The following is a 24,153-nucleotide window of genomic DNA, read 5'->3' as shown; positions in this document are numbered from 1 at the left end:
GCAAGTAATGAATCATGGAACTTTACATCAAAAACTAGGGATGTACTGTATGGTGACTAACAATATAATAAAAAAAATTATTGTAATAAAAAAAAGAAAGAAGATACCATTTGGTGTTACAATAAAACTATCCGCTATCTTAACTGAAAGGTTTTATTTCTGAAAAATTTAAGCTCAATAAAAAACATAGAGAATGATTTCAATAAGTAGAGATATATTCTTTGCTCTTGGGCCAGATGGGTGATATATAGAGAGCACTTCTCCCCCATTAACCTACACATTTATGTACACATTTAATGTAATCCCAAACAAAGTTATACTTGGATTACTTTTTTTTCAAGTCAGAAAAAAATATTTTTTTTAGTTTCAGAGATAGAATTTAGTGATTCATCAGTTACATATAATACCCAGTGCTCATTCCATCGTGTGCCCTCCTTAATGCCCATCACCCAGTTACCCCATCCCCCCACCCACCTCTCCTCCGGCAACCCTCAGTTTGTTTCTTATAGTCAAGAGTCTCTCATGGTTTGTCTCTCTCTCTCTCTGATTTCATCCTATTTTATTTTTCCCTCGCTTCCCTCATGATTATGTTTTGTTTCTTAAATTCCACATATGAGTGAAATCATATGATAATTGTATTTCTCTGATTGACCTATTTTACTTAGCATAATACCTTCTAGTTCCATCCATATCATTGCATGTGGTAAGATTTCATTTTCTGATGTCTGAGTATTATTCCATTGTACATATATATACCACATCTTCTCTATCCATTATCTGTTGATGGACATCTTGGCTCTTTCCATAGTTTGGCTATTGTGGACATCGCTGCTATAAACACTGGGGTACATTACTAATTTTTTTTAGAACCAATTGCATTTAGTCAAAAATTAATGAAAGAATAATTATTAATAGCGAGTTAAGTCAACTTAAAAAAGAGGTAGGTATCTTGCCCTGCTAGACAGTAAAGCCTACTAAACCAAACTCATTGAAACAGAGAGTAGATTGGTGGCTGCCTGGGAGTGCGGGTGGGGTGCATAGGGTGACATTGGTCTAAGGATACAGATTTTCACTTATAAGATGAGTAAGTTCTGGGGAACTAATGTACAACATGATGACTGTAGTTAATAATACTATATCATATACTTGAAAGTTGCTAATAGGATAAATCTTAAATGTTCTCACCACACACACAAAAAAAGTTAACTATGTGATGAAAGTGTTAACCTTGTTGTGCTACTATTTCACAATATACACATGTATCAAGTCATTGTATTCTGCACCTTAAATTTATACAATGTTATCTGTCAATGATATATCAATGAAACTGAAGGAGGGGGGAAAAAACTTATCAGAAAGCCACAACTAGTGGTGTCTGCATAGTTCAGTCAGTTAAGGATCTGCCTTCGGCTCAGATCTTGATCTCGGGGTCCTGGGATCAAGCCCTACATTGGCTTCCCTGCTCAGTGGGTAGTCTGCTTGTCCCTCTGCTGCTCTTCCCACTGCTTGTTCTCTCTCTCTCTCTCTCAAATAAATAAATAAAATCTTTAAAAAAAAAAAAGCCAAAACTATAAGTTAGTTCAGTGTAGTTTTGATGGAAACGGAGAGATAAGCCAGTGAAACAGAGAGCTCAGAGGCACACCCATCTACGTACGGAAACTTAATAGCATCAAAATAGCCCCATATGTTGAACAGAAAAAGGTGGATTATTTAGAAGATGATGTAGAGAAAACAGCCTCCTTTTACAGAAAGAAATAAAATTGGTAGGTAGACTCCACGTAGATGAAAAACTCATGCTTAAAGTAAAACTCTAAAGACAATAGAAGAAAATACACAGTAACTGTCTGATACCTAGGTATAAGAAAGCACTTCTTAAACAAAGTCTCAAAACACAAAGTGAAAATAAAAGGGGGGAATGAATTAAATTATATCAAAATTACTGATTTCTGTTCAGTAAGGAACCCCATGGAAACATTAACGAACAGGCAACAGATTCACAGAAGTCCTTTGCAAACTATAAAATAAGCATTGTAAGTCGAAACAATGAATATTTATAGTATACAAGAAATCCCACCATGCAGCAATAAAACGAAGAAATTAAAAAGTTAACAAGTCTAAAAAGTTGTAGTAATCACAGAAGTGCTAATGGAAACAACCGTGAGATGACTTGATACATAAGTAGATTTGCAAAACATTTGGATCTGCATAGAGGACCCCTTGTGCTCTGGAAGAAGTAAAGGCTGAGGAGAGTTCTGGCAAGTCTCAGTAAAACCGATACGAACATACCTGATGATTCAGAGTTTCCACTCCTAGGTATAGAGCCTAAAGAAATTCCCACCCAGGTCTGTAAAAACACACATCAAGGGGATTATTATTACAGTGGTACTTGGGTAGAGGCAGAGGGGAGTTGGCTGCAGCCTGGTACCCATCACTGAGAGAGGAGCTGGGTGAAATGTGGAGACGCTGCCGCACAGGGTCAGAAACACCGGTCAAGGTGTGCTGGTGATAATTTGAATGGCTTTTATCATGGAATCCTGAGTGAGCCCATAAGAAAGAGAATGAGATCTATAACATAGTATCATTTGGGTAAGTGAAAAATACATATGCACAAAATAACACCCATGCCGCCGAACACATAAAAGCAAAAAGATACAAATGAAGCTCATTTTAATGCTTGCCTAGGTTGGCATGGGGGAAGATGAGAAGAGGAAGTGGGAATAAAATGAAAGAGGGAGAGAAAGAGAGAGAGGCTTTGGGCCCTTCAATGATAATGATAATGTTTAATAACTTGACAATCCTATGATCCTATTAGTTCCAAAGAAGGGGAGGAGAGAATATATTCATGAAGAAACATTAATATACTCCTGAAAATAAAGATTCCTTACAGTCTTTTGTCAGTGAATGAGCCCGCCACCACTACCACCCCCAACCCTGCTCCCCCTCATCCCCATTCATCTTCCACCTCCCTCTACCCCATGGCATCCAAATGCAGCAGCAGGAGCTGGGGCAAGAGCAAATTTAACATCCCTTAAAACAAAGTTATGAAAGTAGGTCACACAATACCGAATATATAAAAACAAGTAAATGTGGTACACTGATCAATTGATGAATGGCTTTCAAGAAATTGATTTTTGGAAAGTTGGCATAAAGCCATTAGGAAAACCTAGGTTCTGATTCTCTTTATCCAACTTCCCATAATACGTTGGAACAATGCCATCTTCCTGGCATCAGTTCTGTATCTACAAAATTGGGGAAAGCAGGAAATGGGCAAAAACATCAATTCTATAAGCCAATGAATATTCAGTAGACCCAAAAGCCAAAGAATTAAATTCTGTAGCTTCAATCTAGCACGTTCCTTCATGCAAGGACAGCAATATTCCTTCAACAGTGCTGGACACCTACTATGTGCTAGGTACTATGCTAGGAATGCACACAGATTTCAAGTTTTGACATAAAATCTACTCTTAGGACCAAAACTTTCAAAGACTGTATCTTAAAGCAACCAAAGTGTAGCATCATTGAGGAAATACTACATAGAATAAGATACAAATGTGTCTATAATAATTAATGGTATAAATATGTTTATAATTACTCATGCATTTTTGGTAGGCAAAAAATTGTCAGAAACACTAACACAAGCAGCACATAAGATTGCTTTGTTTCTTTCCTCCTTCTATTGAATTAAACCTTGACGCCCCCCACACACACTACAAAAAGGTCTTCAATTAAAAGTTTTTCCTTTAAATCTACATCTTATTCCCAATATAAAAATCTTCCTTTTATGTCCTTCCATAGACAAGGATCTTTATAATATATTTTTTAAAGATTTTATTTATTTATTTGACAGAGAGAGAGACAGCCAGAGAGAGAGGGAACACAATCAGGGGGAGTAGGAGAGGAAGAAGCAGGCTCCTAGCAGAGAAGCCCAGTGCGGGGCTCGATCCCATAACGCCAGGATCACGCCCTGAGCTGAAGGCAGACGCTTAACCGCTGTGCCACCCAGGCACCCCTATAATATTTTGAGCATATTATAAATATAGATTATTAACATTCCATAGAAGCAACAATATTTCAGAATGCTAGTCTGGAAGCATCCACATAGGAATGGAGTTTCTGTCTTCAGAAGATCAGTGGCAAAGCATTTAATAGAATTGGGGGTTCAGAGTCAGAGGTTACAAAGTAGTTATTTCATTTAAAAAATGTTTATGACCCTAAAAATATTTCTTACATAATGAACTATTAACTATAATTATGTCTTCTTTATCCTTCAAATTAACTTTTAAAATAAAGACTCTTGGATCTAGGTTCTTATTAGTGGTGCTAGATTTGCCATCTTCAACGTTAAAAATCAAAAAAGGAATCAGAAATAAACATTGAGTTGCATTGTAAAAAACAAAACAAAAAAAAAGAAAAAAAATGAAGATCAGTGGAACTTTGGCTCAGTGACTCTCCCCACCCACAACTGTCCAGGCATGTTCTCTCCACCAGGTATTTCTCAGGGTTCCCAGAAGAGTTTGGTCATATTGTTTCTAAATTTTCTCTTAGGTATTACATCATTTGTAGAACCAAAACTTTAATTAGGAAACTACCATGTAATAGAAGTGAAGGAGGTAGCAGTGGTAGGAATGAGGATCCCAGTCCCACCAGCCAAGCACCCCCTTCCTTCCCGTCCCTCTCTCACTGGTCTCATCACATGTGGAACCACCAGTGCATCACAAATACCAGCTTGGAAACCAATGATCCTGACCACTTCCAAGATTTTACAGAAAAGAGAATGGGACGTAGCAAAGGGGAATATGCCTCAGATGCCTCCTGAGGTAAGTCTTTTTTGGACCATGGAATTATTTTTAATAAGGTAACGGTGGAGCTAAAATTCACACCCATGGGGCGCCTGGGTGGCACAGTGGCTAAGTGTCTGCCTTCGGCTCAGGGCGTGATCCCGGTGTTCTGGGATCGAGCCCCACATCAGGCTCCTCCGCTGTGAGCCTGCTTCTTCCTCTCCCACTCCCCCTGCCTGTGTTCCCTCTCTCGCTGGCTGTCTCTATCTCTGTTGAATAAATAAATAAAATCTTACAAAAAAATAAAAAAATAAAAAAAAATAAAATTCACACCCAAATCTTCTATTTCCAGTTTCTTCTCCCTCCCTGGCCATCTTTGCTTACGTGTCTACTGTAAAGCAGTGATTAAGAGCATGCACGCAGAAATTGGGTCTCTTGGATTACCATTCTGGCTCTGTCACTTATCAGCAGGGTGATCTGGATGAATTAGTCAACCTGCAGATGCCACAATGTGATAAAATGAATAATGATATCCACCTCATAGAAGTCTCAGAAATATTAAATGAGATGAACCGTGTAAAGCACTTGAAACAGATCTTGGTGTCTAATACACTTTCATTAAATATTGGTCATTCTAACCTGAAGAAAAATGACTGAAGATGTTAATCTGTGGTAAGTGCTAGCTTTGTCAAGAAACACTTAATTTGATCATATGCTACAGGCAAACACAACGAAAATACTCAATCCACTTTGCTGAACAAAAAGAGAAAATTACTATGGTTACTGAAGGTTTCTGCTATTCCTCAAATTTGCCACCAGATGACAGCAGTTGATAACAGGAAAGACAGTTCAGCCAACGAGTTGATGAATGTCCATAAGAACATCCCTTCATGCCTCATTATACACATACGTTTGTAAAGCGTTGTCAAAGAGGTGTCGAATTTCCTTCCTTCTCTAGAATTTCTACTCTAAAATGTATGTTGACAACAAAGGTTTAAACAGAACAGAATCTAATTATATACATATAGTTACTACTCAGCATTTTGAGGGAATAATGCTCATAAATATTTAGAAACTATAGAATTTACATTGAACCAGATTTTCACAGTGAATAAGCTATGTCCAAGCCAATACGAGCAGTTGTTCACAAAATAAGATTCCAAGCATCAGAAGAAGAAAAAAAAAAGCACAGATTCCAGCCCCATTTGACTTTTAATTGAAGCATTGAAGGTAGGGTTTCTTTAGAACAGAGGGTTATAGGAGTCTGATTAAACCCAAAGAACCAATCTCGCTCAGTCCTCTGAGCCTCAGTCATGCTGCCAGTGGCTACCTGCAGACCTCAAGAGAGTAAGACAGAAGGGGCATGGAGGATTGCTCCAGAAATCTGGTATACAAATTAGCCTCCCGAGTCCTTGGGCCAGACATGACGAATTTGAGCCTAACGGGTCCGAGGTTCCACTGGAGGCCACCACTCGTGGAGAACCATTGAGAGTGTGAGCTCAGAGTCAGACAAGAGTCAGACAAGTTGGGCTCAAATTCTGGCTTTGCCATTTGCTCTCTGGCTGTCTTTATAAAATCTATTTCACCTACCTAAGCCTTCATTTCCTGATTTATGAAATGGAAATGATAGCACCTTTCTCAAAAACTTCTAACTGAGGGTTATGTGAACTTAAGTTAGTGAACAGTCAATAAATGTTAGCTACCACTTGTCTTATTTTTATCATCACCTAAATATTATATGCCAGGCTCTGAGGATACAGTAGAGAACAAAATAGAGATATACCTTCACAGGTTAGATATAGACAGGCAAATAAATACATACTGGGTGTTATAAAAAGGAGAGAATAGGGTGCTATGGGAGCCAGTGGAGGGCAGTTAAGCCCAATCAGAGAAGCAAGGGGAGGCTTCCCTTGGAGAAGTAAAAATCTCCACTGGGAACTAAAAGATGGAAAGCTTTATCCAGGTGGAGTGTCTGCAACAAAAGGAACAGGGCCTGCTAAGCCCCGGATTTCAGATATTGCATTTAGCTTATGCTTAATAATAATGAGAGCTAACACTTCCCAAGAGCTTAGTGTGTGCCAAGCACACTCCTAAGTACTTTACATGTAAAATGTATTTGCTCTTCATAATAACCCCCCATGAAGAACTATTGCAATCCCCCATTTTACAGATGAATAGACTGACGACTGACGCAGAAGACCAATTAGGTCACATGCCCAAGGGCATATATCCAGTAAGTAGCATAGCCAGGATTTGGTTCCAGAAACTTGACTTTCAAGGAATTACTAGGCTCTATTGTCTGGGAAGAACAAGCTAGAATGGAGTATTCTCTACTATAAGTTTGGAGAGACCCCCAAAAGACCAACACAACTAAAATACAGATCTCCAACCCCATCCAAGAGGACCCAAGAATCAGTGTTATCTCTCTGAAATCCTCAGATCTGAGAATGAACCAGGGTTTGCCCAGAACCCCTGGGACATCTACAGATCAGACCAGCCCCAAAGGAAATGGCAAGAGCCATCTGTCACCACAAAGACCTCTCTCAAGAAGCTCTCGAAAGCTATGCTCTCTAGTACGGTAGCCACTAGATATGTGTGGCTCCTGAGCACTTAAACAGCGCTAATGGGACCCAGGGGCTGAATTTTATGTTTTACTTCATTTTAATTAAAATTTATATTTAAAAATTGAAGCAATGTAAAATATTTCTCTGTTAAAAACAATTTATTGTTTTGGTAGAACTGCATTTCCCTTTCACTGCTGTATCACATAAGATATTGTACTGTAGCGTGTGTATTGGCAAATATTGTCTTTTCTAATTTCTTGTTAATTAATTTTTATAGTATTGCAGGTTGAAATGATAATGTTTTAGGTGTACTGGATTTAATAAGATATATTTAAAATTCATGTTATCTATTTCTTTTCACTTTAAAAACATTTTTAAATTACACATGCAGCTCACACATTCTCTCTACTGAACAGGGCTGGTCTAAAGGACCTGGAGGTTCCATTCAGAGTCACCATCCCATCATCAGGGAAGGGTCTGAGATGGAGGATTTGGCTTCTCACACTCCAGGTGCTACATCCTTGTGCTTTGAATGTGTGAGTTCTTTGAGCTTGAATTAGAACAGGTCAAAAAATCAGCTTACAATTTCTTAGCCCAACTGGCTAAATCCATGTGTTGCAGTAAAAAGAGCACTGACTAGGGAGTCAGATAGCAGGCAGCTCATAAACTAGACTTAGCTTTCACCAAATTCTTTTTTTTTTTTAAGATTTTATTTATTTGACAGAGAGAACGTATAAGCAGGGGGTAGGGGCAGAGGGAGAGGGAGAAGCAGACTCTCCCATAAGCGCAGAGCCCAACGTGGACCTCCATCCCAAGACCCTGAGATCATGACCAGAGCTGAAGTCAGACACTTAACTGACTGAGCCACCCAGGTGCCCCACCAAATTCTCTTTTTTAAAAAAAATACTCACTATGATGTATTTTACTTAAGAATAAATTATTTTTAACAGATCCATGTAGTCCTTTGAATAAGTGAGAATTTCCAAATATTTCACATCCAAGGTTAGGAATACCACTGAGAGTAGGAAAATGACAAAGGGAAATCTCTTGGCTATCAGAGATATCACAAAGCTTAATAAAGTAAGTTATATTAATTATACAGAGAAGGCAAAATTTAAAAGAAATAGAAATTCCCAGAAAAAAAAAGAAGAGGCATGACCAAAAAATGTCAACACTTGGCTCAGGCTATGGGCTTTGCAATCCTGTGCAGTTTTTCATCCCCAGGACGATTGGCCCTTTTAGACCTGCCCTCCCAGAGAATCTCATCAGAGCCTCCCCTATGTCTTTGTTCCTTAGGCTGTATATGAAGGGGTTTGGCATGGCCATGGCCACAGTGTACATCACCAAGGCTACTGCACTTGAGTGGGAGCTCTGGGTAGCAGCAGAGCTAAGGTACACTCCCAGGCTCATACAATAAAATAAGGAGATAACCGAGCGATGAGACACACAGGTGGAAAATGCTTTATACTTGCCCTGAGCTGATGACATTCCACGTATGGGGAAAACTATCTTAGAGTAAGAGTAAAGAATCCCATCAAAAGGACCAACAACCAGCAACATCACTGCAAAATATATCGCCATGTTATTGAGAAAGGTGTCAGACCATGCAAGTTGTATCAACTGATCGAGTTCACAGAAAAAGTGGGGGATTTCCAAGACTGTACAGAAGGACAGCTGCAACACCATTGATGTTTGTAACAAGGAATGCAAGACACTCAGGATCCAGGACACCAGAACCAGCAGTCCCCAGAGCCGGGGGTTCATGATCACCATGTATTTCGGGGGGTGACAGATGGCCACAAAGCGGTCGTAAGCCATCACAGTGAGGAGGAAGTTGACTAATCCTGCAAAGAGCATGAAAAAATACATCTGGCTGAGGGAGCCTTCATAAGTGATCACTCTGCTCTGAGTCTGGATGTTCCACAGCATCTTGGGGACGGTGGTGGAGGTGAAACAGATGTCTACAAAGGACAGGTTGGAGAGGAAGAAGTACATGGGTGTGTGGAGGTGGGAGTCAGCTGACAGCAAGGATGATGAGCAGGTTTCCAAACACAGTGATCAGATACATAGAGAGGAAAAGCCCAAATATGAGGGGCTACACTTCTGGTTCCTCTGAAAATTCCAGAAGCTGTAACTCTGAAATTCTTGTATAGTTTCCTGGGTCCAACAGTGGAGGTGACTTTCCCATAAGGAATGTAGAAATAGTACCAAGAAATTCCTATTCCTATTCCTATTCCTATTCCCACCACCAAATTCTTTAATCTCCTCATACGTGCTTCCTCACTCCAGGTGGGCTAGATGCTTACTAAGATCCATTGACATTGTGATCTTTCATAATTAAACCAAGTTATCAGAATCCATCCTGCTCCAGGTCAGAGAAAAACCAGTCCACAATCACAAACTCAGCAAGATAACATTTTGGAGATGCCCTTGGCAGAGCATGGACAGAAAGTGGGAAGACGAGCACAAGACCTTCACCCACTGGGGGGACAAGGTATGCACACCCATCCCCTTGGGTGCTCACACAGCTCTCCCCCAACACACCCTCATTATCTGACCATGCACAGATATTAACCCAACCCCCAGCCAAAGACCACTGAAAAAATGACACTTGAGACCATTCATTCATTCACCTAGCAAATATTTTGAGCCTATATGCTATCCACAGGCACATGATAGGTGCTAGGGATAGAATGTTAATAAGACTGAAAAAATACCTGCCCTCAGGGAGCTTAAATTCTGGCAGAAGAGACATTTAAGAAAGCACTGCACAGATAATTATTTAATTTAGTACAAAGTAGGAAGAAGAAACACCAGATATAAAGAAGGCTTAGAACAGGATCACCTACCTTGTCTAGGTGATATTTCTGACATGTTTGGCAAGCCAATGCAGCTTAGTGGTGAAGAAATAAGACTCTGGGTGCAAACTGCTGGGTTCGACGCCCAATCATGCAGCCAACCAGTGGTGTGATTCCTAATCACATTGTTCAGCCCCTCTATTCTTTACTTCTCTCACCTGAAAAATAGGGGTGATCTTAATAATACTATCTACCCACGAGAGTGGTTGGAAGGAGTTAGTGGGTAAATATAGGACACTAGTGGGTCTATTAGAACATCCTTGGCAAATAGTAAGCACTATATGCCAAGGGTTTGCTAACATTAGAGATTCCAATAGACTTTGGAGATCCCTAAGTTTTCCATTTGCAGCCGAGCCCATTTTAGAGACTTTATTCACAGCCAGTAGCGGAAGATTTTCTTTGGGGCCTGAGCCAGTCTCCCAAGTACAAATTACAAATGTTAGCCTGCCTCCAAACAGCACCAAGTGTCAGCATAGAAACAATTTCTTTCATAAATTTCTGGACCCAGAAAAGCAGCTGATAATGCACAGAAGAGCAAAAATCAGGGCTAATAAATATGAGAAAAATTTTCCAATTATACCAGTCTTCAAGGAAATGTAAATCATAACAGCTAAATGCATTTCTTTCTGTATCTGTTAGCAAGATATGTATAGTTATTAATGTCTGCTTTTTTTCTTTTAGTGTGGATTGCTTATGATAACAGTGCTAGTAAGGATTCAATTCAATTCATTCATTTCATTCAATAAATTAAATAATATGTACACTCCTTGCTAGTAGTAATAGAAATTGGAACCCGGATCTTCAGAAAGTAACTTGACAATATGTAACATGATTTCCAAAAATGTTCATGCCCTATCAATTTCACTTTTAGAGTCCTAAGATAATAATCTAAAGCAGAGAGAAAAATTTCTATTCAGAGATGTACATCCTGTTATTATAGCAGAATACTAGAAATAGTCTAATTACCCAATAATATGGAAATGTTAAACAAATGATGGTATATCCACAAAGAAATTTTAGGCGCCCATTAAAAATAATCACAAAGACTTTTTAATCATATGGGAAAATATATTCATATAATTTTAAATTTTTTAAAATGTCAGGTATAAAATTATATATCCAGGTTAATTTCAGACACATATGATGATAGACATAGAGAGATGTGAATGCTGTGATGCTTTTAGGAGCTGATGGGATAATTGGTGAATTTTTTGTTCACATGAGTATTTTTCTGCCGGTTCTGTTTTTCAAAATGCGCATAAAGGTGTTATTTGCTTTAATGATCTTGCGAGCTGGTAACAATAGATATGGGCATGTGACTGGAGAGTTTCAGGATTGTAATCGGACCTGAATTTGAAAGAGTAGCTATGGGTCAATGAGTGCCTAATTCAAGCCCACAACCCGAGGATTTAGGAATACAGAAGACAGGTATCTGAGCACACCACGGAGTAGGATAATTTAACCTTTACCCTTTCAATATTGTCTCTGCACCCTTCCCTCATCCTTCCCTTACTCCAAGACTTCCTCTCCTGGCTTCCTAGGTACCCTCGGAATATCAGGAAAGATTCTTTGAAAGTAGTGTCCACCACCATGTGTTTAACATCACTTGTTTTAATAAAAAGAGTTTCAGAGAATGGGCAAAGCTGGTAAGCAAAGAAATTTACCTTCAAGAGTGGCATTCCAAGCTCTACCATTACTGCCTGGTGACAGAAACGTGACGACCAGACCATGTTTTGAAGATGTGCCTTCAATCTCCCTCCATGCAAATGCAGCCCCGGGCTCTTGTGTCTGGAGCTTTACACATTCTGATTCCTTTCCCTGTGGACAACAAGAAGTTTCACTCGCCCACATGGATTTTCAATCTCAATTCTGATCCTTAAGACTCACCCAAACGTGGAGTGAATCTCACGAAAGAAAACCCACCTGTATTGGTTTCCCTCGATCCCCATCCCACTTCAGGATCCTTCTTATAGCATCACACCCAAGATCCGTGTAACTAACCAAGCATGTCTGCAACAACGTTTTCACTCATCAGCTACATGAGAGTAATGAAGATGGATGTGGCTTTCCAAGAGGGTCCCCGCATCTCAGATTCTTTTTATTATGCAAGCGTGTATTCTGATGATGGTGAATGTCATGGGTAAACCCAGCCTCTGGGGCCTGGCAGTCCTTGGCTCAGTTGCCTCAAGAACATACAAGAGTACCCCCGGCCTCCTAATGTGTTACAGGCGAGAAAGGGGACTGTTTTTTCGGAGGTTGTGCTAAAATGCTGGTACTCTGAGAAAACTTACATCAAAGGCATCTGAAGAATAAAGCTCACAATTACATCCATTTCTCTAAAAGATTCTTAAAATTTTGGACAAAGTAGTGTGCTTTCTGACCATTTTTCCTTTCCGTTTGCATTCATTGATATTAAATAAATAAATATTTTATTTTCTATTAGAGATGGATCATAAAATCATTATTGTTCTAACAAGGAAGACTTAATTTCGGTTAAATTCCACTCCTTTTCCAGCATTTATCTTTGATGTGTTTTCCAAGAGATGGATCATAAAATCATTATTGTTCTAACAAGGAAGACTTAATTTCGGTTAAATTCCACTCCTTTTCCAGCATTTATCTTTGATGTGTTTTCCAAGCTGTCTTTTTAATTGCTATTTTGTTGGAAACATAAATTCAGAATCATTAGATTCTTATTATTCAATGTATCTTTCCCATTACATGCTGTTTTTCTTATATTCACAAGATTCTAAACCATCTGCTAAATTTTCATCAATGTATCTTTTTATTTCACGTAGGGATTGAATTTTTAACTTTGATCGGAAAATCTTTTTGTAGGGAAATTACAATCCTTTCACCTCTCTCATTCTGTCAGTTTGTCATTATTGAGCTGTGAGCTCTTTCATTTGCATAGTTTCTATAAGTAAACCTGAAACTTTATTTTCTTAGAAAATAGGTCATAAATCATCTTAACTGATCCAGCTATTTCACTAACCTTCAAAGTTAGTGACTGCTATTGTAATCCAGTGGCTTAAATTATAGTTTTAACGTATCTTGTTAACTTAGCAACATTTGATCTTCTTGCTAGGGGATATAAACCATCCTTTTTCCCTTAATAATTTTAATAATGCCTCTTAACAAAGAAACTTTATACACTTCTCCTTGCCCTTATTTAGACTCGATTGCCTGAAACCTGTTAGCCATTCTCCTCTTATACCTTATAGTTCTAACACAGGGTCTAATTTACCAAAGAATTTCACTTAGTTCATTTGAATTCATTTATTTCTGAACTATCTCTTTTCAAAAAAGAAAAAAAAGGCCTTACTCTTTAAAGATATTTAGTAGATGGGGAACTTAGAATACATTGTTTCAGGTATATTGTTTTAAGTATACTTTTTTTAAAGATTTTATTTATTTATTTGACAGAGAGGGAGAGCATAAGCAGGGGGAGGGGTGCAGGACTCTATCCCAGGACCCTGGGATCATGACCTGAGCCTAAGGCAGATGCTTAACAGACTGAGCGACCCAGGTGCCCCAGTATCCAGTATTTTTAAGTGCCTATAATGAGGTTATCACATTACCATCTGTTAGCACTTAATCAATTAAAGATGAAGAACCATGGGTTAGGAAGCTTTCATACTTCATATCAAGTAGCATAGACAGTAGAAGAACCAGGATTTAACCCATGTATCTGACTCCAACAAGCCTGTAAGAACTTCAGGTATTACTGGGGAAAATAAACCACACACAAATAAATGTCAAATCATTTGTTTTAACAAGTAATACACACAATACGTGTCCTCCAGTGGACTCTGTGGTGAGGGTTGATTTTGTAAAAGCTCTCCAATCTATTTTATGGTGAAGAAGCACTGCTCTAGGAAGAGAGAGCAAGAGATATGTCAGAGGCTCAGTAAGGAGTTATAGCCTCATGTATTTGAATACGATGGAAGGACAGTTAGGCTATGGGTGGGTATCTGGGGGTGGGAGAGCTGTAAGTGCAGGAAATGCATGGAGGGGAGCTGCAGGAAGAGGGCTCTCCTTCTAACTGCACCATGTGTTTCCCATTGCCCAGCTATGATAGCACCTCTCATCCACCCCACTAAACCCTATCGTCTTCCTAAGTTTCGTGTCCTTCAACACAGTTTAGATTCACATCTTCAAAACATCTTTATCAAACACTAGAAGGAGAAATTACAATAAACACAATGAATGCAAAGAAAAAATATTGAACATAGAAGATAATAGGAAACTTAGGTAAACTCGAGTCACAAATCTCTTAATCAACAAAATGTTCTACATGCGTAGAGGTCACTGTTCTTCTTTCCACCTACAAGGATACTCCCCTCTGAAACCATTCTGGGTGGCCCTGTGAAAAAGGATCTCAACGCCTTCCAGAATTCAGTTCTTAATCTTTTAAGCATGTTCCTTGGGGCCCCTGCTTTCTCCAACCAGAATTTCTATCTTATCTCCAAAATCAGTGCTCTGAAACAGCCAAACTGTGGTTCCCTAATCTCTGACTTCTGTAACTGAGAAAAGCCCTTTTCCAGTCTGAGCCTAAATCTTGGGCACTCTGACACTCAGGAGGTCCTAGGATCATTTTGTACAGCTTTCTCCTGGTCGGTGCTAATGACTGGTTCATCCTTTAGTGACACTTGGTTTCTGCACCTTGAGTTTCTCCACAGTATCCAAGAAAGACTTCATCACCATGGTGTGGTACAAGGCGACAAGGTGACAAGTTTCATCTTGGCAGCACTCAGTCCCAACTTCATCCTACCTTCCTTTGGCCTGTCAAACCCCTAACCAAAGCTTCTTCTTGCTGAATGTCCTATTTCTCTTAATGAAGGTGATGGATCCTCCCACCTGAAAACACATGCACATACACATGGATCTTTACTTGTAATTTTGTAAGTTCATAGGTCTCTTGAATCCCATCCATAGACTTCCTAGAAATCCATGGACCCTAAATTAAGACTCCCCATCTCAGAACCTCCCACCTCTCCCAGGTCCTAGTCTGAGAAAGACACACAGTTCTCATGACTGTCATCCCCATGTCATCCATTTCCCTCGCAACTCTTCTCTCCCATAATGAATTACTAGCAAATTTTAAACATGTATAACTGCACCATTTTTAAACCATGTAGCCATATGATAGTCAAAAAGTAAGAAGTTGTCTAATTTCTTCAGAAATGATTTACAGGAGCAAAGACTTGCTGAAAGAATGGGAGCTCTATGTTTGTAAGACAGAAAACTATTGGGAAAGCAGCACTGGGAATTATAAAGGACAGAGCAGGATAAGGGCATTCTCTCATGTGGAGGATCTTGACGTATGACAGAGAAGACCAGACTTCATCTATCTTATAATAACTTTACATAGGAAAATCTTTGATTAGAGCAATGGTTAAAGGAAGATGGATGTGATTTTGGTAAGCAAGATGGGCTGTAAGGATGAGGGTCCAGAAATAGGGAAGTCCACAGTAGGAGGCCAAGACTATTGGAACAGCATGGGGGGATGGGGGTTCAAACAAGTGTGAGAAGAACTTCTTCCACTACATAGCAGAAGGACACCAGGGAAAAAAGAACTCAGTAACAAATTGCAGTTGGTGATAGGACTCAGAAGAGAGGTAGCAGGGGAAGAGAAAAAGGCAATGAAAAGTCAGAGACGATGAAAAGTTGTGGACCTCATTAACTTGGAAGATACTCCTTAAAGATAAAACAAAACAAATTAACTGAATTTACAAATGTGGGGAGTTTGGTTAGAAATTAGGATAAATTTCAAAGGCAGTTATAACATTTCTCTCTCTCTCTCTATCTCTCTCTATCTCTCTGAATGTGTTTAGATAAAGCATAGATAATTGGGCAAGTTTTCAAGAACACCTATTGACTGGATAAGCTCTCTGGATTGTTTCCATTTTCCATTCTATAAGTCTGAGTCTAAGGCCATGTTTACATGCTGTCAATCTCTTCAGATGCAAAGTGAAAAAATTAGCCCATCTGAATACAGTAGTAGTAAATAAAGTTATATTTGGCAACACGTAGGCGAAACATTCTGATAATCTTTTCTTCTTTCAGGTATCTTGTTATTTTATGGACACATCCTACATGAAGCAATTTCCTTAGAATGACAACTTGTGGCAGGCAGAATTTATCTTCTTTCTATGTATTTCGCAATGCATAAAAGTTTGATCTCCTATAAGAACTCATTGGGGCTGATGATGAATATGATTAAAATGGTTAAAAATAATAATACATAATATTTGATCTCCTATAAGAACTCATTGGGGCTGATGATGAATATGACAAAATGGTTAAAAATAATAATACATAATATTTATGGCTCTGTGCAAAAAAACATTACGTGCAGTATCTCTCCCAATCTTTACAATGACTTTATGATGTAAGTATTATTATTACTGCCATTTTAAAGACGAAGAATGTGGAGTTTAAAGAATATTAAGTAACTTGACTAAGGTCACAGATGTGTCTAACTCAAAGCTTTCCTATGTATTTGTGAACTCTGAGTGTGTCTCAACCACTGCTCTTTCTAAAACTAATTCTTGCTGCCTTTTATGCAATAATTGCTCAATAAATGTTTAATAGAGGATAAATGGGATGGATGGATGGATGGATGGATGGATGGATGGATGGATGGAGACTTTTGATGAATTATGACAAGCAGTTGGGCAACATATTTCTGCTGAGATCCCGGCTCCCAAAAACAACAGCATTTCTAGAGCATTCCTATGTATACACCACAAGCAACTTGCCGAAGTATCTCTTCTGGCAACAAGCACAAAGGCAGATAAGTGAGTTTTTCACCTCGGTCAAATGGTCTGTCAACCACTTCCTTGACAGCTGTTTACTCATCACATGTAGCAGCTGCTCTGTTGAGCCCACATACGATCCTGGTTCCCTCTGCCTCACTTTCAGGTATTAAGCTCACCACATTTGGTCTCCATGTTTTATGCAGCAGATCTTATCAGAAAAAAGTTTAAAAACCACATAGGTTTAGCAAGAGCTACACAGACTTACATAAAACATATAATTACTTTTAAAAGTGCTAGATAATAGGTCTGCACCTAGCCTTTTCAGGCAGGGAGATGATCTTGAGAAGATAATAAACAGACATGTATTAAACATCTACCATATATGTTTTGTACAATGCTAAGAACTGCAACTTAATAAGTTTAAGTCTCATGAAAATAGACCAAAAACATTTTATATGTAAAATATAGATATATATGTGGATATACACATATATACATATAAATTATATAATATATTCATACATATATATAATATATTCATATATATTTAAAATGTAATGCCATCAACTTTATAGCAGCATTATCTACAATAGCCAAATTATGGAAACAGCCCAGTGTCTATCGACTGATGAATGAATAAAGAGGATGTGGCTTATATATAATGGAATATTATTCAACCATTAAAAAAGAATGAAATTTTGCCATTTGCAATGAGGTTGATGGAGCTAGAAGGTATCATGCTAAGCGAAATAAGTCAGTCAGAGAAAGACAAATACCATAAGATCTCACTCGTATGTGGAATTTAAGAAACAAAACAAATGAGCAAAGAGGAAGAAAAGAGAGAGAGGGGCAAACCCAGAAACAGACTCTCAACTCTAGAGAACAAATTGATGGCTACCAGAGGGGAGGTGGGTGGGGGGAATGGGTCTAACAGGTGAGGGGGATTAAGGAGTGCACTTGTCGTGATGAGCGCCGGCTGTCCTACAGAGGTGTTGAATCACTATATCATACACCTGAAATTCATATTACACTGTATGTTCATTAGAATTCAAATAAAAATTTGAAAAAAAAGAAAAGAAAATGTAATGCCATCAGCAAAATAAAAACAATCATTATCATTCAGGTTGAGCAGGAATAATAAAGCTGAAAGAACTAGGGGCATCCTGGCCAAAATTTAATGGTATGGATGAAATTACTTTGTCACCTACACACGTTTTTCCTTTATCCTAGGAGGAAACTTACTTAGTGTACACACACCATTTAGAATGTCTTCCTGACCCTCAGCCCTTTTCTTTGAGAACAGAGCAAACTGAACCACAAGGCTAGACCCCCAGCGGCGCTGGTTGTACGACGTGATCCCGCACAAGGGTAGCTGATTGGACACTGACTCAAATTAAGCCAGTCAGACTCTCCTGAGACTCTGGCTTAGATGGGAGAAATGCCTATTAGTGGGCCTGAGAATGTGTGAACTTGGATAGCCAGCAGTGTAGACAAAAGGTATCCACAGAGAGAGTAATGACATAGTTTAGGGAAGAGGGTGACTAAAAGACTGGGGAAGCAATTGCTTGACTCCTGTTTTTTAGTTCTTGTGCCCACAAGTACTCTCCTAAATGCCTGCTGTAATTCCTGCCCTTGATTTCCTCAAGCCATCTTTATATCCTTACAATTATTTCACATTTTTGCTTAAGCTAGCTCGACTGAGTTTCTATTATAAAGAAAGAAACTATATAATCTGCAAATTTTCTTAATAAAATATAGACAATAATGCAAAAACCCTATATATCCGATAATAATAATAATAACATGTATCTGAGCAAATAAGTAACTAATAAGATATTTATCATTGTATCAATAGTGAAAAATTTGAAATGAATTTAAAGTGCATTAATAACAGACTAAATACATGAATAATGGTATATAAATACAATTGAACTTTGATCAAACGTTTTTAATAATATGTACATCAGACATTTTTCAAAATTCATTGTTCTTCATCTACGATCATCTTACACTTGGCATCAGGTTCATGAGGTTTAACTCCATACTGGTCTAATGTTTTTTTTTTTTTTTTTTAAAGATTTTATTTATTTATTTGACAGAGATAGAGACAGCCAGCGAGAGAGGGAACACAAGCAGGGGGAGTGGGAGAGGAAGAAGCAGGCTCATAGCGGAGGAGCCTGACGTGGGGCTCAATCCCGGAACACCAGGATCACGCCCTGAGCCGAAGGCAGACGCTTTAACCGCTGTGCCACCCAGGCGCCCCATGGTCTAATGTTTTAAACCTTGACTCCTGCAAAATTTATCTTCATAGTTGCAATGTATAATGACTGTAATATTCCAGTTCTTCAGATCAAACAGAAAAACAATCTGATTCATAGTCAACATATAATATGTGGTTCCCATGCTTAAGTTCTACTTCTTCCAATGACCCCATTTTTAGGGAAAAAGAAAAGTAAGATACTGATCTTCTAGTCCAAAATTAAGCCAGAAAATTAAGCACTGATCCTCTTACCTCCACCCTTGGTAAAAGACAGAAATATAGACACCTCTCTCTGCTCCTCCCTTAGTTATTTTTATGGAAATCTACACATTGGGGGGGTCATAAAATAAATATATGTTAGAGATATCTTAATCTAGACATAGTCACAGCACTAGACAGAGAAGGATTGTCATAAAACAGAGATAACAGACAAGGATAAATGGAAGAGGTGATACCTGCAAATAGATGAACAGAAGATAATTTGATAATGTTTAAAACTTCAAAATTTTTAAACTTCAAAAATAACAGAAAGTCACTTTTAGAAAGTAGGGAAGTCTGTTGTAGAATAAGTTTTTGTAATGTTTCATTATCAACAACAAGTGTTGGTGAGGATGTGGGGCAAAAGGACCCTTGTACACTGTTGGTGGGAATGCAAACTGGTGCAGCCATTCTGGAAAACAGTATGGGGGTTCCTCAAAAAGTTAAAAATAGAATTACCGTATGATCCAGTAATTCTATTACTGGGTATTCACCCAAAGAATATGGAAACACTCATTTGAAGGGATACATGTGCCTTATGTTTATTGCAGCCTTATTTACAATAGCCAAGATATGGAAATGATCAAGTGTCCGATGATAGATGAATGGAGAAAGAAGATGTGGTATATACATATATACATATGCAATGGAATATTATTCAGCCATCAAAAAGAATGAAATCTTGCCGTTTAAAACAACATGGATGGACCTAGAGAGTATAATGCTAAGTGAAATAAGTCAGAGAGAGACAAATACTATATGATTTCACTTATATGAGGAATTCAAGAAACAAAACAAATGAACAAAGGAAAATAAAAAGAGACAAACAAAAAAAAACAGACTCTCAATTATAGAGAACTGGTGGTTACCAGAGGAGAGGTGGGTGGGGAATGAGTGAAATAAGTGAAGGGGATTAAGAATCCACTTATCCCAAAGAGCACTGAGTAATGTATAGCATTGGTGAATCACTATATTGTACACCTGAAACTAATATAACAGTGTATGTTAATTATACCAGAATTAAAATTTTTAAAAAACAAAATTGTAAAAAAAAAAAATGTTCCACTATCAGTGTTTTCAGTTTTTCATAGTGAAGAGACCACAGACTTGAGAATCAGCCCTATCTGTGACCCATCTCAGGCCCACCACCTGCAGACTAGGTGACATTGAACTAGTAACTGAAACCCACCAAACCCTAGTTCTCTTTTCTGTAAATTTGGATAATAATATCCTATAGGATTGTTGTAGAAATTAAATAAAATAAGTGAGTAGACAAATACAAAAAAAGTCTTGCTCCATGATGTTACAAAATGTATATCATTGACATTTGTTTGACACCTATCATGTTAGGCCACTGTTTTTCATACTCGTAGGCCTTTCTGTTGTCAATATTTTGTTAATGTCTTTAATGGCTATTGCCTTTGTAATAACATTACCTAGGATTTTTAAGAAGCTTTACAGATATCTGTCAATTTATCCTCAACATTATTTTTATTATTATATTTGATTGTCATCCATCTGTGAATAGATTACCATACATTATATTCACGTTCTTGTGGACCAGATAGTATAGTCTCCTTAATAAAGCTGTTAACATCAATACAATTTTTATTTATTCTTACCAAGCAAAAACTGGTAAGGAAGTATTTTGACCCAAAAAATGCACTCCTTTCTCCAGCAGGGGAAAGTACAAGTCAGAAAATTGCAACTCAGTGATGCCTGAACGAATAAATCCTTTCATGTAATAATTTATCTGCCATAACCATTAGAATAGTGAATGTGTCCCATTATCATTATACTTTTCGTACTACTCTAACTACAGAGCGACCTTTGTTCTCCGAACCCATCCTGTTGGGCCTTGTCACTAGGTTGTTTTTCTTTTTTAACTCTTGAGTTGGAGTTGCTTCCTTCTGAGTCAAGCCATTATCAAAAAAAATTGTAACTTGCCGGCATTATGAATTCACAAAGGTCACCCTACTTTCGCAACCAAGCATGTGTAACCCTATGGGTCTTTCTCTTTCTTTGCTTTTACGTCCTGATAACATTGCATGTCAGCCAAATTCAGTGACTTTGGAAGTGTAGAACTCCACAGGAATTCCACTGAGCACCAGGTATTAGGTTGTCACTGCTATGGGGGGATGATATAGAGAAGTCAAAGACATAAGACAAACTTAGGAGCTGCTACAATATTTAACAATCAACCATTGGTTAAATGGTCTGCTGTTCACTCATTTCTCAGGATGTTAGGTTGCCAATCTGTTTCAAACACACACAAACAAAAAGAAGGTTACGAGGACGAAATGTTTAGAATACATTGTGAGGTGAGAAAACAGGTTACAAAACAGTATTACAATATGACCCAATTTCACTAAATATTTATAGTTTTTTAAATATATTTTTAAAAACTAAAACAATACACCTTAAACAGTCACAATTTTGTAAAATTACAGGAGCAGTACACTCCAAAAGCTTATTTCTAAGAATTAGAATTATGGATTAATTTTACTTTCTTCTTTTTCCTTTTCTTCCTTCCTCCACCCTGTTCTATTTTGTATAACAAATGAACATATATCACTTTCATGGTCTGAAAAAAACTGTGTGTGTGTGTGTGTGTGTGTGTGTGTACGTGTGTAGAAAGGCATATGATGATGGATGGATGAATGGATGGATGGACGGACAGATACATAGAAAATATATAAATATATATGGGATGTCAGCTCTGAGTTAAGTTCAAAACAATAAATGTAAACCTTGAAATTCCTTTATTGTCAGTACAACAATATATAAACCAGAAGGATGAATTAATAATTTGTAATGGGAACTATTCCTTTGTACTAATCAGAATGCCTGGATCTACTATCCACGGCACTGGTTTCCAGGTTATCTAAGTACCTAATAAGGCTACTTTATTATTAGCAAATAGTTTGGTAAGCACAGAATATGAATATAGGGTCTGGATTACCCTGAATGTCAGCCCCTCCTACCCTGCCGTATCCCTAGAGCTCAGCACAGTGCCTGGCATGTAACGGGTACTCAAGAAACATTTGTTGAATGAATGGCTATTTCATCCAAGCCTTTATGGAACCCTGAAGAAATTCCCCTACTTCCTCACAGAGTAGACATTCAAATGATCAGATGAGTATCCCTCAGAACCAATGGCTTTTTTCTCAAAAAAGTTTGACAAAATCTGACAAATTCTCATGCCCTGACATTCCGATAAAAGCTAACATTTTACCAACATTCAGTGAGCACTTAATACACATATATATTACCCCAAAAATATTATCTAATTCACTCCTCACCAGTCTTTCTGAGTCATGTTTTATTGTGATCTCCATTTGGTAGGTATGGAAACTGAGTCTCAGGTGATATAATTTTCCCAAGGGCACACAGCTACTAACATGGAGCTGAAATCTGATTATGGGAATGTCAAATGTCAACAACTTGTCCTTAACCAATATACTAAACAAGGGCCGTTTATAAGCCCCAGGCAAAAACTTCCCTTCAAAATGTAATGATAGGAAAAACTCCATCTCCTCTAAGAAATTAGCTGGCTTCTTCCTTTCTCAGAGTGAGAACTACGTAACTGAGCATATCTACTTTTTTAATTTGGCTGTCAGGAAGCTCAGAGGCAAATGTAAACCTCAACTAGAGTAATTATATTGGTCTTTATTGGACTTACGGACTGTGAATTTGGGTTTTCTTTTCCTGGAACTTGACTTTTGAATCTGCATGCCCTGGGCCCGATTCATATTTTTATCAACTTTATTACCTGAATTTTTGTTATAAATTATCTCAAATTCTTCAAAGGATTTTGGAATAAGGAATACAGCACTATTATCTATTGATCTTGCCATATTTCCAAGTCATGGAGCCACCACGGCCCCATAGCATGCTCTCTATTGTATCGCCTAGAGAAGAAAAACCAAGTAGCAATTCATATGCTGTATCTTTCCTTTCCACATTCTGTGGTTGTCTCTAAATCACATTAGCTTCAAAATATCTGAAAAGAAAATAAAGGTGCTATCTCGGTAGCCCACCCTTAGCGTGCGGTTTGGTTTGCTTGTTTAATTTTAGACCTTACTTTTCAGTGACATCCGTTCAGACTTGAAACTTCAGTCATTTGCTGACCTTGATTCTCAGGGTATAAGATGAAGTCAGCATTACCAAAGGGAAGGCCACCGTAAAACAAATTTGCATGTGCCTGTTAATGTATAGTTATAGAATTCTAAATTTATTTTTTCGAAAAAGAAATGGAAAGTTTCCTGACCCACTTTAAATCAGTGTTTCAGTAAAAGGCTAGTGAGAAACCCACCTAAGGAAGAGGCTTGGTTTCCATGAGGTTAGTAGTTATTACTCAAAGGAGAAATTGACACGCTTATATGATGTGTTTGATTGTGGATTTTAATGTAAGGATTGGGGAAACGCTGGTAGATTGCGGTTGTTTTAAGATGACGTGATGTGAGGTATCTTTTTTCTTGCATGCCTTGGACTTTTAAAGAGCTTCCAGGCATTATCTCAGTGCTTTGAGGCTGGAAAAGATGTGTAAACAGCAAGCCTCATTTATGAGATAAATGATAAAGTCATTATGCACTATTTGGAAGTTACCAGGAACAGAATCAAATATCTCACATGGTTAATGTAATGGTTGTTCACTGTTCTTTTGACCAT

The 24,153-nt window shown here is 38.0% G+C and overlaps 1 protein-coding gene across 1 annotated transcript in view; it reads left to right on the top strand.

The window, feature by feature from the left end:
• Positions 1-4,625: 4,625 nt before the first annotated feature.
• IL17A (interleukin 17A) overlaps positions 4,626-24,153 on the top strand; it is a 28,121-nt gene continuing 8,593 nt past the window's right edge. Inside the window, exons 1-3 of the mRNA XM_087856900.1 lie at positions 4,626-4,817; positions 5,598-5,692; positions 8,639-8,734. Of these exons, the coding sequence (XP_087713026.1) occupies positions 4,626-4,817; positions 5,598-5,692; positions 8,639-8,734 (383 nt within the window). The remainder of the gene's footprint in view (positions 4,818-5,597; positions 5,693-8,638; positions 8,735-24,153) is intronic.

The sequence above is a fragment of the Ursus americanus genome, chromosome 29 (genome assembly GCF_024610735.1).
Source record: "Ursus americanus isolate L20-20 chromosome 29, mUrsAme1.1.p, whole genome shotgun sequence".
Lineage (NCBI taxonomy): Eukaryota > Metazoa > Chordata > Mammalia > Carnivora > Ursidae > Ursus > Ursus americanus.
Note: the sequence above shows the minus strand (reverse complement) of the source record. Positions and strands in the feature narration are given on the sequence as shown.